This window comes from Danio aesculapii, chromosome 13, assembly GCF_903798145.1.
Source record: "Danio aesculapii chromosome 13, fDanAes4.1, whole genome shotgun sequence".
NCBI lineage: Eukaryota > Metazoa > Chordata > Actinopteri > Cypriniformes > Danionidae > Danio > Danio aesculapii.
In genome coordinates, this window is record NC_079447.1 from 2,795,202 (window position 1) to 2,814,368 (window position 19,167).

At 36.5% G+C, this 19,167-nt stretch overlaps 1 protein-coding gene across 2 annotated transcripts in view; it reads left to right on the forward strand.

Moving 5' to 3' along the window:
* The window catches only part of lyst (lysosomal trafficking regulator), a 190,463-nt gene extending 173,339 nt beyond the window's left edge, over positions 1-17,124 (forward strand). For both annotated transcript variants that reach the window (XM_056470332.1, XM_056470333.1), the window contains 7 exons: positions 540-676; positions 3,113-3,211; positions 7,209-7,348; positions 11,159-11,256; positions 12,414-12,570; positions 12,684-12,755; positions 15,889-17,124. In XM_056470332.1, the coding sequence (XP_056326307.1) occupies positions 540-676; positions 3,113-3,211; positions 7,209-7,348; positions 11,159-11,256; positions 12,414-12,570; positions 12,684-12,755; positions 15,889-16,027 (842 nt within the window). In that variant the 3' untranslated portion in view covers positions 16,028-17,124. The remainder of the gene's footprint in view (positions 1-539; positions 677-3,112; positions 3,212-7,208; positions 7,349-11,158; positions 11,257-12,413; positions 12,571-12,683; positions 12,756-15,888) is intronic.
* The last annotated feature ends 2,043 nt before the right edge of the window (positions 17,125-19,167 follow it).

Consider the following 19,167-nt stretch of genomic DNA (forward strand, 5'->3'; position numbering starts at 1 on the left):
CATTAGATTAGAGTTACTCGTCACCGGCGCAGAGAAACTCTTTTTTCCTGGGTATAAGTTGCACAATACAGAAACATTCTTGTCTTTCACCTCAGCGAGGGAGAAGTCGTGCTTATATTTCCAGTGTGCAAACGATAACTTTGAGCTTGTTGGATTTGCCAACATTCTGACTCCTGGTCATCGGTGTGAGCCACAGACTGTGCATGTGTGTGAACACCCGCTCTACTCCGCCTCTGATTGGCAAACGATGCAAATGTACTCTATCTAAGCCAATCATCACGTTCTGAGTTACACCGTGTTCACAAACACTCCAATTATCATTGCTGATTGGTTAAGTGTCCCACCCCAGCCCCGAACACACACACACACACACACACACACACACACCAGAGAAAGAGAAAAAACTAAACCGCTAGTATTAATAAGGCCAGTTCATATATCAGCCAACTGCTAATCTGCTTAACAGGACTGTGTTTTGCATCTCATCCTGTGAGAAAATGAAGATGAACGTGTGGATGTGTTTTGTCCTGGTCTCTCAGGTGTGAGGAGCATGCACAGCACTGACATACAGTGGTCTGCTATTCTGAGCTGGGGTTACACCGACAACATGCTGCGTCTGAAGAGCAAACAGAGCGAACCGCCAATCAACTTCATCCAGTGCTCACCGCTGCACCAGGTCAGACACACACACATACACACACACACTGCTGTCACTGTTCAGATCAAGCTCAGTTCAGATCAGATTCTGTTAAACACAGACGTCCACAGCACCCTCTACTGTAAATAACTCCCAGTACTAAACGTACAGTGTCCCATTAAAACATGCACAGGTTACATTTTACTCTTAAATCACAATTAAATACCAATAAATAAGACATTGTATAGTGATTTGAGTCATGAAAATAATGTCACCATTAAAAAATGTTGATGTTTTGAAGGAAAAAACTCCCACTTTGTTCAGGTCTTGGAAAAAAGAAGTAAATACTGTTTTCTTAAAGGGACAGTTTACACAAAAATGAAAATAATGTCATCATTTACTCTCCCTTTATTTGTTCCAGACCTGTTTGACTTATTTCTCCTGTTGAACTGTTGAGGATATTTTGAGGAAAGCTGGACACCTGTAACCATTGACGCACATGGCATTTGTTTATCCTGCTTTAGAAGTCAGTGGTTACAGGTTTTCAGCTTTTTTCAAAGTATCTTTTTTATGTTCAGCAAGATTTAGATCCACTTGAGGGTGAGTAAATAGTAAGTACATTTTTTGGGGGGTGAACTAAAAAGGAGTTAAAGGAAGTTAAGCAAATGTTTGGACTGTTAAGTTACATACAGTTAAAGTCAGAATTATTAGACCCCTGTTTATTTTTTTCACCAATTTCGGTTTAACGGAGAGAAGACATTTCTAAACATAATAGTTTTAATAACTCATTTCTAATAACTGATTTATTTTCTCTTTGCCATGATGACAGCAGATATTAGACTAGAAATTCTTCAAGACACTTCTATACTTAAAGTGACATTTAAAGGCTTAACTAGGTTAATTAGGTTAACTAGGCAGGTTAGGGTAATTAGGCAAGTTATTGTATAACAATGGTTTGTTCGAATAACTGTAAATAAATTTTTCTAATATTTGAGGACAAGATTTCTGCTGTTTAAATGGGGTGTTTTCAGATTATTCGACCGTTTCTCATGGGGTTCCACAAGGCAGTGTTTTAGGTCCTTTGCTTTTTATTTAATATACATCAATGATTTGAAAATGACTTGTTCAAAAAAAGCTTTGCTTATATGCAGATGCAGCAATAATCGTGCATTTTAGATGGTGAGAAGATGGCCGTTATAGTTATTTGTTCTAAAATTAAGTTTTTAGCAAGACAGGCAGAGCTCTTAGATCAGGGGTGTCCAAACTCGGTCCTGGAGGGCCGGTGTCCTGCATAGTTTAGCTCCAACTTCCTTCAACACACCTGCCTGAGGTTTGTAGTATACCTAAAAACAGCTTGATTAGCTGGTCCAGTTGTGTTTAATCAAGGTTGGAACTAAAATATGCAGGACACCGACACTCCACGACCGAGTTTGGACAACCCTGTCTTAGATACACAAACTTTAAAAAGATTGGCTAGTGCATCAGTGCAGCCATACTTTGACAATGCTGCAGCCTTTTGGTACAGCAGTAGTTCTAAAAAAATGAAAAATAAATTGCCCTATTTTTAATGTTTCAATCTAAACATTTTGTATAGAAATAATGAAAATTTGTAAAGTAATATTACAGTTTAAACGATCTCTTTTTTTACTCTCCAATTTTTTATATATATAATTTATTGCTGGTATTTAAAGCTGACTTTTCGGCAATCAATACCAGCAGTAAATGACCTTTGAAAATAGAAGAGTTCATTCGCATGATGCTTCAGCAATCACTCTAATATGATGATTTGATGATCAAATAACATTTATGATTATTATCATAAATTATTGTCATATTTTGTTATACATTTTACTTTTCAGCTTACTTTGAGCAAAGTTTATCTAGTAGAACTCCTTTGTAACATTTAAATGTCATTACTGTCGCTGTTAACAAATGAAATACGTCTTTAGTTTTTTAAATGTATGCTTAAAGGTCCTGTGAAGTGCTTAGAAATTATCTTTTTTTTCAATGTTTGAGAGGGCGAGACAGTGTAGCACCTCCGCTTTTTAAAAAGCAGCCAATAGTGTTTTGTTTTATCACAGCTCTGCCAGTGAGAGTGGTTGAGCTCAAGTGCACCAAATAAACAGCCAATGAGAAGCGTCTTGAAAGCGGCAGGGCATGTCAGATACTAGAGAGTATTTGATTGGTTATGATTTGATGTAAAACTGTAGTATGAGGTGACATGAATAAAACAAATGACCCATTTAGACAGAAGTGACAAACTATGAGCTTTAGATGTTTATATCAGTTTTATATGTCCTAAATGTAAATTTTGTCACTGTTTTGGAGCATACTAGCTTATAGATATCCTAAAAATTAAGAATGCTGGTACTAACATCTAAAACAACTTTAATTTCAGGGGCCCTTTAAGCTTAATTTTAGAGTGAGATCATGAGTCCTGACAGCAACAGTGTTTCCTCCTCTCCGTCTCCTCAGGTGAGCAGTTGTGCCTGGGTGCCGGACAGTTGTCAGCTGTTTACAGGCAGCAAGTGTGGAGTCATTACCGCCTACAGCAACCGCTTCACCACCACCATGGTATGTAACCATAGCAACACTGCCCCCCTTCTCCCTCACCCACGCGCCCGCCCACGTCCATTATCACTCCCTGTAGAGCACCTACACACACACACACACACACACTCAGTGTTTGTAGTGGCCTTGTTAGTCATCTCCTGGTTGCCCTAGAAACACATTTCCTGCGGCCCACAGGTGGGCTGGTGAGTCTGGGCGTCAGACACTCTTTCAAACACACTCATTGATAACGCAGGTGCTTTTCTGCTTCTCTTCTGTGTTGAAATCAATCTTTCTGACATTTGAAGGAGTTTTTCAGCCCAAAATGAGGTCTGTGATCATTTATGTCATTTCAAATTCGAAGAGTGGCAAAAACAGATGTTGTGAAGAATGTTCACGCTGCACTTTTTTTTAAAAACCACTTTCTGTCAAGGCCCATCAAATGAATGTGTATGGGATGCAGTGTATATCGATTTCTGATGTACTCCACATATATTATTGTATTGTATTTCATACAGTTGAAGTCAGAATTATTCGCCATACTGTTCAATTTTAATTCTTTCATATTTTTTCCCCAATTTCTGTATAGCGGAGAGATTTTTCTAAACATAATAGATGTAATAACTCTTTTCTAATAACTGATATATATAATATAACTGAATAATAATAATAATAACTGAATATATAATATATAATAATATTGGAAAAATCTGACATTACCATATTTTGTATATTTGTGATTGCGATGTGAATACAAATTCACCAAATGATTTATCCGGTTTATTTGGATTGGATTGGGGGGATTTTGTAGGGGAGTGAATCTCGAATAATATATAACAAATAAAAGACAAGCATAAATAAATAAAATATAGTAAAGATAAAAGTGAATTCTAGTTTTCAGGTATTCACTGTTCAGGTACAGATACTGAATTATCAACACTGCATAGTGTTTATTGTATATTATTTCATCTTTATTAAAGTTACAAAACATTTCTTGTGGTCGGATGTTTTAAACTCTGAAATATTGAAACGTTCACACAGTCACAGGCCTTAACGGGAGAGTTTACTCAAAGAATAATGTACTCACTATTTACTCACCCTTCACTTGTTTTAATGCTATAGGGGTTATTAAATTATCTGCTTTTTGTGTTCATTTAAAAAAAAAGAAAACTCATAAATCTTGAAACAAGTGAAGGGTGTAATGAAAATGGTAGGTAATTTTTGGGTGAACTGTCTCTTTAAAAATGCATACAGATGATAAACTTTTACTCCATTATGATTGAACTATATACTAAACTATAATCCTAACATTGCATATTCTGTGATGTGATTATTGCGGATGCACACATTGTGATATCGATGCTGAAACCATATTTTGTGCAGCCCTAAGTTGAACATAGGTTGGTTGTCTTTACTTCTTTTCTGTCCTTGGTCAAAAACTTGCTCTCATGTTATTAGTGCTGTTAAAGCGTTATCAAAATCAGTTTAACATAAATATAAAAATAAATTGAAACAGAATAGATTGTTGCGTGTTCTTTGATATGCTGTAATAAACTTGAACATCATTGTTTTTCTTATTATTTACCATGTATATGTAGACATTAGTCATGGAATTTTAGTATTAAAAATGTGTATGAAGCCTGTAAACAATACAAAGCCAATATTGTTTAAGGGGGCTAATATTTTTGACCTTAAAATGCCTTTTAAAAAATTCTAACTAATTTTATTCTAGCCGAAATGAGACTTTCTCCAGAAGAAAAAATATTATAGGAAATACTGTGAGAATTTCATAATAAAGCATTATAAAGCAGTATTTATATAATAATAACATCATTGTCAGAAATCATGTTGATGTAATTATGCTGATTAAGAAACATTTCTGATCATTATTAATGTTGAAAACAATCCTTCATGTTGTTTGTTTATTCTGTCATTTATTCATACCTTAGACTTTTACGAACCTATGAAGCAACACAACTGTTCTGCTCAGTAATAACATCAGTAATAATCACAAATGATCATCATAGCATCATGCGACACTGAAGACTTTCAGCTTTGAGTTAAAGCAATGCATTTCTTTTTATGACATGCAACCTCTAGCAAAATCCTCCTTCAGACTCCTTCAGAAATTGAAAGAACCTAAACCTTTTTTTGTTGTTGTTGCAATAAATTGTTTGAATTAAACATACAATCTTTTTTATTTCTAAAGGTCTTTGCACACTGAAGTCCATTTTTTTTTTCGTGTTCATATGCGAAATATTTGTCACGTAAACAAACCTTACCACACTGAGTCTGATGCATATAAATGAACTAAAGATTTCGGAGTCAGTTCAAGCTGTGATGCATTGTTCTGGTCTCTTCTCCAAAGTAGGAAATGAAAGAGGAATATGCTACATGTTGTGTCTAGCCAATAGAGAGGAAGGAGAGTTCAGCTCATTATTAAAGAACTACGCTGGATTATTAAAGTGCAATGTTTATTTCAGGAAATCAATGCAATTTTGATGCATTGCTTTTGATACTTCACATATTACCTACAGTTAAAGTCAGAATTATTAGCCCCCCTTTGATTTTTTTCTTTTTTAAATATTTCCCAAATGATGTTTAACAGATTCAGGAAATTTTCACAGTATGTCTGATAATATTTTTTCTTCTGGAGAAAGTCTTATTTGTTTTATTTTGGCTAGAATAAAAGCAGTTTAAAAATTTTTAAGCGCCATTTTAAGGTCAATATTATTAGCTCCTTTAAGATATATATATTTTTCGATAGTCTACAGAACAAACCATCGTTATACAATAACTTGCCTAATTACCCTAACCTGCCTTATTAACCTAATTAACCTAGTTAAGCCTTTAAATGTCACTTTAAGCGTTAGAGAAATATCTAGTCTAATATTATTTACTGTCATCATGGCAAAGATAAAATAAATCAGTTATTAGAGATGAGTTATTAAAGTGATTATATTTACAAATGTGTTGAAAAAAAATCTGCTCTCCGTTAAACAGAAATTGGGGAAAAAAATAAACAGGGGGGCTAATAATTCTGACCTCAACTGTACGTAAACAAATCCTGAACAGAGATTGGCAGTACCATAGACATTCTAATAGATGAAGGCCACGTTGACGTGTCGAAACAACAGAAGGAAAGTCGACCATGCTTTCTACTATAATGTCTATGGGCTGTACGTTAAATGTACGGACACACACACACCGTTCTCAACCGTCCGCCACATTCTGTCTTTCTTTTGTGCACTGTGTTTGTCATAAAGTTATCTGTAGCTCAAATGACGGTTGCTCTGAACTGTCAAAACACCTCTCAAAATGCTTTTTCGGATGCGAAAGTGTCAATACGATCCACGCGAAAGTGTGTCAATACGATTCACACAACGTGTGGTCAATTTTTTTTTAAGATGCGAAAGTTACGGACGAAATTTCAGATTCAGTGAGCAATAACCTGTAAGATGTTCGGTGTTCAAGCTCTTATTTTAATGAATATAACTGTTTAATAAACTGTAATGCATCAACTTACTGGCTTTATTGACTGAAAAATGGAAACAAATATTCATTTTCGAAAGGGGGTGTACTCATTTATACTGAGCACTATATAGTATTAATATTATTGGCTAAAGTTTTATTTCAGTCAAACAGATGCCAAAATGTGGAAATGACTCATTTAAATATAAAACAAACACCAGTGGCAATAATATGAATATATATGAATATCGATTAATGAGTAAGCCCAGCGAACTAATCAGCCAATTAGTAATCGACAACTAAGCAGGGGTTTTTGCCCATAATAACCAGTTTGAGCTTTACAAGCAGCAGCCATGTGCTGGTGTGTTTACTCTGAGCCATAAAAGCAGATGAGGATCATCCGTTAAAGTGGCCTTTCAGCTCACTTCTGCTTATTGAGGATGTTATCAGTTCTCTAATGAGGCCATTAGCAAAACCCCCAACCCTCTACATCTGCAATTACATGGAGAAGAAGTGTGATTGTACAGTGTGTTCCTGTGTTTCCCCTCAGCCCACAGAGATGGAGGTGGAGACGCAGGTTGATCTGTACGGACACACAGCCGAGGTAACGGGTCTGTTCGTCTGCAAACCCTACAGTATCCTCATCAGTGTGAGTCGGGACGGAACCTGCATCCTCTGGGATCTCAACAGGTCTGTGTTCGGCCTACAACGCTTCACATCGGGCTCATTAGATGCTAATTAGAACATTCAAGTTTATGGAGCCTTTTCACAGGTCGTCATAGTTGGTAAACTCAGAGCCCAGTGAATGGGAGAGTACAACAAATCATTATTTTACAATCCTATCAGCTGAAATAATAACAGAAAACTCCACAATGGTGCTATCAAGACTTTCAGAAAGAGGAAATCAATAGTGTGAGACTGATAACGGCAGCCAGAGGAGAGAATAATGTCAGATTTACTGTCCCAGCCCCACATAGTCAAATATCATTGCTTACTTACCTACTCCCAGGGCCGTTCATATCAATGTTGATATTTAGCCGCACCATGTTAGTGTTTCGTAACATCTAATTTTTACAAGGTGGGCCGTTAACCCAACGCTCAACCTCCAACCTAGATTACCAGGACATTCACACTCATACACTACGGACAATTTAGCTTACTCAATTCCCCTATAGCGCATGTGTTTGGACTGTGGGGGAGACCGGAGCACCTGGAGGAAACCCACACCAACACGGGGAGAACATGCAAACTCCACACAGAAATGCCTACTGACCCAGCCAGGGCTCAAACCAGTGACCTTCTTGCTGTGAGGCAACAGTGCTAACCACTGAGCCATCGTGTCGCCCCAAATATCATTACTCCTGTGTAAAATAGATTTTTGTATATTTGTAAATATAGTTTAATTTAAAATGCTTATAAATAAATAGACTGATCAAATGATGGTCAAAGTGGTAATAGGAAGATTAATGTAGGAGTACGTCGATGCTGTTTCTTTGTAATTATCTTCGATAAATCATTTGCTAGCAGTTTTTAAAGTGAAAGTAGAATCAAAGTAAATCCTGCACCACGTTTTACTACTGTACTGTAATTGTTTTATCAGTGTACTTTAGTACTGAATCAAACTAAATGTTTATTTGTCTGTATAAACGGGGAACTGAATGACTTTTTTGAAGAAATACATAAAAATCATTGAAGTTTAATTTACAGGAATCATATGACATTTCAAAATGACTGATTTTCTGTAATTCAGCATGTTACTTGTCATTTCTTTAAAGGGGTGGTCCGCTACGATATCATATTTTAGTTTTAGTTGATGTCTAATGTAGCTGTGTGAATATAAACAACAGCTCTAAATATAAGATGCTCAAAGTTCAATGCAAAGGGAGACATTTGGCTTTTAATGAGTTTTTTTTATAAAGCCTACAACAAACAAAGTTTGGAGACTACAAAAAAATGCATCTGGGCTTATGAGATCACAAACCCTTTAGGTTACGCGCATGCGCAGGGAAGGGGTGTGGTCAGAGGTGCTGTAATGTTATAGCAGAGAAAGCTCAAATGGCGTCCAAACGCTGCTATTTCCACAGAGCTCCTTCTGTTTCTGTATTTGGGCTTCCAAAGGACTTAACACGGAGGGAGAAGTGCTCACAGTTTATTTAATTATATTCCAGAGAATTATAATAAAGATATAGCTCTAGCATTTGACAAAGGAGAACTTCCAGAATCTCTCCCAGTTCAGTGCTGGATTCAGCTAAAATCTCCTCAAAGGAGGAGCAGCTCCAACCATGATAGACGAAGCTGTGGATTGTGAGCCACAACCTGTAAGTGTTTTTATTTGTTAAAATTGATCTATTACATCTAAGGCCCAGTTTACACTAGTACGTTTTAGAATGAAAACAATCCGCGTCCACACTGGCGTTTCACCTAGCGTTTCTGAACAACTCTCCTTCCACACTACACCGCTGAAAACGCACATTACGTGACCACACACACACACACACACACACTCTGGCATGCACTGCAGCGTGCTTTGAGCACATCTACCCATAGGAAAGCTGTGCACATCGGACTGTTCATGAAGGATCTACCGCTGGATAATCTCAATATATTTGTTAAACGTGATATTTAATTCGTTGTTGTCTATATCTAACAACATATTCCCTATCTTTGGTCTTCTGAATCTATTACTTGTTCTCAGGTCACGTGTTTTGGCTGAGTGCAAAGATAAGTTAATGTATTAATTAATGTAACCATGTACACTGATTCTGCACATTTGACTGATCGCTTGCCTTTATTTCCTATATTGTATAAACGTATTGTAAGTTATATTTTTATAATGGACATTTTTAATTATTAAAACTGATATTCAGCAAAAGAGAGGGTATATTTTGTATATTCAATGAAAATGAAAGGAGGCAGTTATGTTATCGGCTCCGTTTTGTTATAAATCTGCACACAGTGAAGATGACGCTTATATAAATATGCAGCTACACGACGCCTCAACATTTTTAGTGTCTGTTAAGTTAATATCAAAATGAAAATAGGCAGTTCCTTATATCATGTCTTCATTTTATTGTTAAGATGTAGCCAGGGTGATGTGAATGAGGTTATACAGTACACTGTTCCGTTTGAAGATTTACCCGACGTGTCCTCGGGAGTTTGTTTTCCATATCAAACTTGCGAAGTCTGAATTTACAAGGAGACGATGTAAGACTGAACTGTGTGTAGGCTACTTAATATTGAGGGAAAAGCCCCAATCAGAGAGGTGAATGGCTGCAGCCCCACCTCCGTTTTCAGATGTCTCTGTTTTCCCCATCCACACTTAGACCGAGCAGCAGAATTTTAAAATGAAAATTGCCTCTTCAGCGTTTTCAAAATGCTCCCTTTTCGGCACTCGGAAACTACGGCGTAGTGTGGACGGATGGCGTAACCGCAACAAAATGAAAACATATTAATGTAAACGGGGCCTTAGTGTCTAGCGTTAACAGTATGGTGTAGCGAGGACATAAACAAGGATGTAAACAACTGGAAATGCTGTTTGGCACCGCTAACAATTTAGCTACAAATTCATATTTATTCATCAAACCCCTGTTAACACCCACAGTCTTCACTAGCAATGCAGTGTCAGTCTGTGCGGACGCTTTCCCTGCATTCTACATCCTAAATAACCAACTCACAAAAGATATGAGAACGTTTCATATTACTTACAGCAATATATGTGAAAGACACTTGTCAGATGTTATTTTAGAGAGCAGGCGTGAGGTTCGGCTGTATCCTCTTCATTTTCTGTCTGATTCAGGCTCACACTGAAACTGCTAACAACTAAACTGACTGACAGTATTTACACTGCAGAGGCATGCTAGCAGAGGTGTGAAGCTTTTCCTGGTGACATGGAGCTGATTCTCGAATCACAGCACAATATGTTAGCTGACCAATCAGAGCCTCTTGAGGGCGGGCCTTTCAGAGGAACTGGGAAATATGACAGTGGTTTTCATGTTGGCTGAGTAGCTGTATATAATCAAAGATATATGAAAACATAATGTAATTTTCTACACGTTAAGCATGAGCACACATTGCTTTGCATCTTATAAACACAACCAAGCCTTAAAAATACACTCTGGACCAGCCCTGTAAATATGTGTGGTATTTACTTGCAAAAATTGCTTCGACATAAATCACACCAAATGTTTTCATTGTATTTAAAGTTATTGTAGTAGGATTTCTAAACATACACTGTAAAAATGCTGGGAACAACATAAATAAATGAGGTTAACTGATTAGTTTTTACAAATTTAAGTGGATTGAACATAAAACAATCAAGTTCTCTCAAAAAATCCTCAAGAATTGTGTTGTCTCAGCTTGTTTTAAATGAGTTATAAATGTAAATGTTTTGAGTGTTAAGATCATGCTGAAATAGCAAAGCACTTCCTTTCAGTATTGATTTACTCTGCAGTGCTGAGGATCCTATGAGTGTGTAAAGACTGCTGTTGTTGTTTGTGTCAGGTTGTGTTACGTACAGAGTCTCAGCGGTCACAAGAGTCCAGTGAACGCTGTGTCAGCCAGCGAGACCACTGGAGACATCGCCACCGTCTGCGACTCAGGTGCTGTTTTTTTTGATGAATCAGTGAATCATTTAATGGAGACTCACTCTGAACAGATATTTTGAATCAGTGAATCATTTGCATAAGACTCACTCAAACAGATCTTTTTGAATCAGTGAATCATTTACTGGAGACTCACTCTGAACTGATTTTTTGATTTAGTGAATCATTTACTGGAGACTCATTCTAAACATCATTTGAATCAGTGAATCATTTATTGAAGATTCACTTTAAACAGGTAATTTTAATCAGTGAATCATTTACTGAAGACTCACTCTAACCGGATTATTTGGATTTGTAGGTGTGTCCCAAATCACATACTTATGCACTATACTATGCCATTTTGTAGTATGAATAGTGCAAGTAGTGCGTTCACACTGAAACTAAGTGCACTTTAAATACCTGGATGATGCACTCATTCAGCTGGTAAAATAAAGTGTGTTATGTTGGACACTTCACACACTCAACAGTTGCAGCTTTGCTTGAGTAGCAGATGGGTGAAGCTATTGGGTGCACATGTTGGATTACGTTGTTTATATGAATCATTTACTGAAATTCATTCTGAACAGATCATTTAAATCTGTCAGTAATTTACTGTAGACTCACTCTGAATAGATCTTTTGAATCAAAGAATCATTTTCTGTAGACTAACTCTAAATATATCATTTGAATCAATTAATCATTAACTGTAGACTCACTCTGATCAGATCTTTTGAATCAGTGAATCCTTTACTGTAGACCCCTTTTAAACGGAATTTTAATCAGTGAATCATTTACTGAAATTCACTCTGAACAGATCATTTGAATCTCTCAATAATTTACTGGAGATGTACTCTGAACAGATCTTTTAAATCAGTGAATCATTTACTGTAGATTCACTATGACCAGACAATTTAAATCAGAGAATCATTTCCTAAAAACTAACTCTGAATATATCAATTGAGTCAGTGAATCATTTACTAAAGACTCACTCTGATCAGATCTTTTGAATCAGTGAATCATTTACTGAAGACTCACTCTTGAATCAGTGAATCGTATGCAATACAGCGTTTTGGCCATTTTCACAGATATGTACACATGGATCATTTTGATTGTTTAGAAGTAGCCTCAATGACAGTGTATAAAGTAATTGTGCCAATGACTCCCTGTCTGTGCAGTGGGGGGAGGAAGTGACCTGCGGCTGTGGACCATTAATGGAGATCTGATTGGTCACGTTCACTGTCGTGAGATCATCTGTTCAGTGGCTTTCTCCAATCAGCCAGAGGGAGTGTCAGTCAACGTGATTGCAGGCGGACTGGAGAACGGGGTGGTCAGGTGAAGCCCTTATTGATCAACTTGTCCTAGTAGTGTCATAGTTAGTTATTTGTTTAGTTTAGTTTGACCCTATGATATTGAGTTGTTTGTGTGTGATTTATTCTCACGTTCAGGTTGTGGAGCACGTGGGACCTGAAGCCAGTCAGAGAGATCACGTTCCCAAAGTCCAACAGACCTATCATAAGGTACACTAATGTTCTCAATGATTATGTTTTGGGTTTTGCCTCTTTTGATCACAAACATTTCCTCCAAAAGAAATGGCTAATAAAACCTGTGCTATACAGCTGAATTTACAGCATATTACTGCCGTATTCAGGGTCACATGATCTATCAGAAATCATTCTGATTTGCTGGTTTGATGCTTTGTTTTTTGTTAAAAGATCCTTGTTGAGAATTATTTGATGAATATTAGGTTCAGAAGAACAACATTCATTTTAGATCAGAATTGTTCATTCATCTTTCACTTTTCTGCAACTCTCACATGGTTGCCCGGTCAGTGCCTGGGTAGGAGACCACATGGGAAAGCTAGATTGCTGCCAGAAGTGAAGTTAGTAAGGCCAGCAGGGGGTGCTCAACCTGCGGTCTGTGTGGGTCCTATTACCCTGGGAAATTTGCCCACTGGCCTCTGTCCATCATCGCCTCCTAACCATCCCCTTATTATAATTGGCTCCACCAATCAGCTGGTGTGTTGGGTGTACGGTCTGACACAATATGGCTGCCATCTCATCATCCAGGTCAGCGGTTCCCAACAGGGGGGTCGCGGCCCACAAGGGGGCCTCAGCAAGCTTTGTGGGGGGGTCGCGTCATATTTAAAAAAATTCTTAGCAGTGGACAACTTGGAGAATGATCATGTTGCCTTAATTCACGGTCCTCAACCGTGGATCAATTGGTACCAGGCTGCACAAGAAATCATTAATTATTTCCGTTTCATTTATTATCTGAGTCTGAACGATCTTTTATTTTGAAAAATGACCGTATTCTTTCACTTGCGTCCAATGACCGTATAAACGTTTCGGTCACTTGAGCGCCCAAATTGAACCCACAAGCAGCAAAATGAGTAAGAAACAGGCGTCTTTAAAAAGTTTCTTTGCTAAGGGAAAAAAGGCCAAGTTAAGGACCCGCAAACTGCCAAGGAATAGATCCGCAACTCACTTGTCAACAAATCAGGTGAACCCACCATGGCTGTGCAAGAAGATTAACTGATGGAGACTGCAAATGACGGCGGCATATCACGTATTTCTAGAGTTTGCACAAGTTTGTTGTTTCCAATGGAGGTGCGCGACTTGCACACACAAGCGGCGTGACACGCTTGTGAACCCCAGGCCGCAACGCAAGCGTACCGCGAGTCACGTGACAAGAATTGACAGATCAGCTTCAGCTTGTATGGAAAATTCATATTTCGGTAAGAGTAATTTTCTCAGACAAACACAGAACACCCAAACACTGCAGTGCTTTGTACTTTTCTCCATGAATAAAACTTGTATCAGAGTTACAGCAGTGTTTTGTCAGTTTGTCATCTTCTGAGAATACTGTTGATAGTCACATAGCAACCTAAGAACCCCCCCTGCGAATACTGATATTTTTGTTATTGAATTTTAATATGGCCAGTTTAAAGGCCAAAGGCTTACGTTTTCCAGTTACAAATGGCCTACTGATGTTTGGATTTTATATTTTACATTAGGTTACTATTCATTCATTCATTCATTTTCTTTTCGGCTTAGTCCCTTTATTAATCACGGGTCGCCACAGCGGAATGAACCGCCAGTTTATCCAGCATATGTCTTATGCAGCGAATGCCCTTCCAGCTGCAACCCATCTCTGGGAAACATTAGGCTTCTATTTGTGCATAAGTATATCTAGATATAGTAATAAACATACAGTTTGTTTGAAAACAACATTTTTTGTCATCATTACTGCAAACTTATATGAGCGTTTATATTATTAAATGTGGAGGGGGGGCCTTACAATATTTTCTGGGGAAAAAGGGGGTCTCAGGCAAAAAAAGGTTGGGAACCCCTGATCCAGGTGGATGCTGCACACAGGTAGTAGATAAGGAGATTCCCCCTAAAAATGTGTAAAGTGTCCAGAAAATATCCAGTGAATGTCCAGAATGAATATCCAGAAAAAAAATATCTTAGTAAAATAATATTATTAGGTAGCTCATGTTACTTGTAATGCGTTTTCCCCAACACTGCTGAAGACGGGGGTGATGATGCCAAAAATTCACATTGAGATTCAAATAATTGATAAACGTGATTTTTTTTAAGTGACAATATTTCTCAATATTTCCTGTATTTTTGATTAAATAAATGTGGATCAAAATTTTTGCTCAAAAATGAAGTTTTCTGTTTATTACATGAAAAACTCATAATAGCATGTTATTAGAAAAATATAAGAAAACTTTAAACAATGCTTGCAAGAATTGTCTTATTTAGCTTTAGAAAAATTAACATATACACTCACCGGCTACTTTATTAGGTACACTTTACTAGTATTGGGTTGGACCCTGTTTTGCCTTCAGAACTGCCTTAATCCTTCATGACATAGATTCAACAAGCTACTAGAAATATTCCTCAGAGATTTTGCTCCATATTGACATGATAGCATCACGCAGTTGCTGCAGATTTGTTGGCTGCACATCTATGATGTGAATCTTCCGTTCCACCACATCCCAAAGGTGCTCTATTGAATTGAGATCTGGTGACTGTGGAGGCCATTTGAGTACAGTGAACTCAATATTCAAGAAACCAGTTGTTGTGCCACGTTCAAAGTCACTTAAATCCCCTTTATTCCCCATTCTGATGCTCGCTGATGTAGCAATTCGTCTTGACCATGTCTACATGCCTAAATGCATTGAGTTGCTGCCATGTGATTGGCTGATTAGAAATTAAAGTTAACGAGCAGTTCCTCAGGTGTACCTATTAAAGTGGCCGTCGAGTGTTTGATTAAGAGAAAACCTGGAAAGTTTTTCAAAATTTGGAATCCTTTTGTAGGATCCAGATACAGATCCAGATCTCCAGGATACAGATCTTTTCTGTCTATAACTTGTATCTTGAACCACCAGCTATTGATATATTGTTGTTACATAATGTACCTTTATATTCTATGTGTATGTACATGCATATATATATATATATATATATATATATATATTTATTAATTTATTTATTTATTTATTGTCATTTTTATTTCTTTTTTTTTATTTATTTATTGTGAATTTTTTGTATGTTTGGTTTTGATTTCCTTACTACATGTTAAAAGCTCCTAAAATCATGAAAATGCCATGTTTTGTGACATTCTCTATCGTGTGTCTTTCAGTCTGACGTTCTCATGTGATGGGCATCATCTGTACACGGCTAACAGCGAGGGGACGGTGATCGCGTGGTGTCGGCGCGACCAGCAGCGCATGAAGCTGCCCATGTTTTACTCTTTCCTCAGCAGTTACGCCGCAGGCTGATTCACTGAAGGGGAGGAGGAGCCAGCATGCACAAGCCCCGCCCATGACCATCAAAGTCTCCGACCCCTGTTGGCATGGGAACGCACAGCATTAACGCTGTGCTATAAGCTACTGTATCCTACAGGACGGATGTGGAGCGAGCGAACGCAGGCCTGTGATATTCTTGGTTTCTGTCTTGGTGTTTGTTTCTCATTTCCCCATGTGTGATTATTATTTTTGAAAGCTGCTACAATCTGGTCTGCCCAGAACTTTCTCTCATCGTCCCTCCTGAGAATCTAAATCCTGCTGTTGAAGACTGAATTCATCTGAACACACTACCGTCTGTATTTTGAATCCAGACTCGTGCATGAGTGACGTAAGGAATGTCTGCACGTAATGCCTTCAGAACGCTGATATATTTATTCTCCCACAAGGATGAAAGCCACGTTTCTCTGCTCTTCATTTAGAAAATGCACTTGAGAGGATCTGGAGGACCTGGAGATGATGTGCAGTGAATGTCAAAGGTCACACGAGGTTCAAGTCATGCTAATATTTATTGTTTTTATTCCAGCTCCATCTGACGCAAGTGTCCCAGTCGCCAGTGAAAAATACGTCAAGTTCTTAACCATTAATATAATTGTGTTTATCTTCTGTTTTTCTGCTGGATTGTTTAGTTTTGTGTGTTGTATGTTGTGATAAACATTATCTGACATCAGAGATATAGATATGATTGAACGTTTTGTCAAATCTACCTCTAGCTGCACGTTTCTGCATCGGGATAAAACTAAAAAAAGGTAATTGTAAATTTTTATTAGTGTTTTTTTTCTGAGACAAAAGTCTGAATTGTGAGAAATGCTGACAAAATTACCAGATGCACAAAGAAAAGTCTACATTCGTATCTTGCAATTCTTCAGTTTCTGGGTTAAATATGATATAATTATACTGTATATATAATTAATATGTTAATATATATAATTAAAAATCAGAATTGTGAGATATAAATCGAAAAATTGCTGATAAACTCACCAGATGCAAAAAATAGATAAATAAAAGTCTGCGTTTGTATCTTGCAATTGTCCAAAATCTGTGATTAAAATGATAAATGTAATATATATATATATATATATATATATATATATATATATATATATATATAAAATTTTTCCCCTCACGATTCTGAGTAAAAGGTCTGAATTGTGACATATAAACCGAAAAAATGCTGACAAACTCCCCAAACTTACCAAATGCAAACAGAAATAATAAATGTCAGCATTTGGATGTTGCAATTCTCCAATTTCTGCGATTAAGATTTAAAGGCAATTGTGCAAAAGTGTATATAAATATATTATTTTATTTTATTTTTTGTTGTGAGATATAAATTCGAAAAAGTGCTGACAAAACACCAGATGCAAAAAAAGTCTGCATTTGTATCCTGCAATAAATATGATATAATTATACTGTATATATAATTTTCTCCTTCACGATTCTGGAAAAAAAAGGCAGAATTGTGAGATATAAATGGAAAAAATGCTGACAAACTTACCAGATGCAAAAAAAATTAATAAATCTGCTCTTGTACTTTGCAATTCTCCAATTTCGAGAATACAAATTATAATTTGTAAATCTATATATCATTTTAATTTATTTTTTCCCTTCACAATTCTGAGAAAAAAAAGTCTGAATTCACCAGATGAAATCACCAGATGAAAACATAAAAAAGTCTGCATTTGTATCTTGCAATTCTTCAATTTCTGAGATAAAAATTAAAAAGGTAATTGTATAAGTAAGTTTATATGTCATTTTATTTTATTTTCCCCCTCACGGTTCTGAGAAAAAGCTCTGAATTGTGAGATATAAATCGAAAAAATGCTGTTAAACTCACCAGATGCAAAAAATAGATAAATAAAAGTCTGCGTTTGTATCTTGCAATTGTCCAAATTCTGTGATTAAAATGATAAATTTGATAAATATATATATAATTTTTCCCCCCACGATTCTGAGATAAAGGTCTGAATTGTGAGATATAAACCGAAAAAATGCTGATGAACTCCCCAAACTTATCAAATGCAAACAAAAATAAATAAATGTCTGCATTTGAATCTTGCAATTCTCCAAATTCTGCAATGTGCAAACCTGTGTATATATATATATATATATATATATATATATATATATATATATATATATATATATATATATATATATATATATATTATGTGCATTTACAGTTACAGTATAATTTCTCCAAATTCTGAAAGAAATTCACAATTCTGAGACATTTTTAGCCATTTGTAAATACATTTCTCATAATCCTGACCTGTTTTGAGATTTGCTATTACCTTTTTTCCTTTTATTCTGTGGCAGAAAGAAGCTTCCGTAAAGACCCTCCTGATTAAATCACTAGCGCTTTAATTCACATTTCAGTTACAATAAAAAAACAACCTGATTTCTAGACAAAATCAAATCAAAAGAAGAATCAGATGCACTTAAAGTCTTAAGTGTCAATGAGCCTTAAATGTGGAGGAAAAATGATTGAATTGAATCAAACGAGTGTCTACCTGTGGACAAATCTTTGCCTTTTTTAATGCATGTTTTCCTGTTATTTGTATTTGTCTTACATTACTATAACTGAATGATCATGTCTTACATTTTTAGTGTTTACCAGAAAGGGAATGCTTTCAGCTTCTGTTCCCCACTACAACTTCTGTCTGCATTAATTTCACAAATATCAAGCATTTGAGTTTAAATGAAGCTGTCAATGCAAATCCAGCACTTCATCTGCTGTTTACAAACTCACGTGTTTGTTTGTTTGTTTCTGAACGTTTCCCATGCTTTAACCGTCTACATTTCTCTTTTAATTATCGTGCACAGTATTGTTATGTTCACAGTTCCCTGAGAAAAACACAGCGATGTTACTCTGTGTGAGTTTGTAAAGAAACCTGTGTGAGTTTGTTTGACTGAAGTATCATAAAAGCGTATTGTTATCATTGCTTTGACAGTGGTTTGTGTAATTTAAGATTGATCTGCTCACCAAGGCCTGGCTGGGACATTTATTTCTGATTTGTTTTTTTGTATTTATGAAATATGTAATAAAATGTCACCTATATATAATATAAATATCCAAGTTCAATTCAATTCACCTTTATTTGTATAGCGCTTAT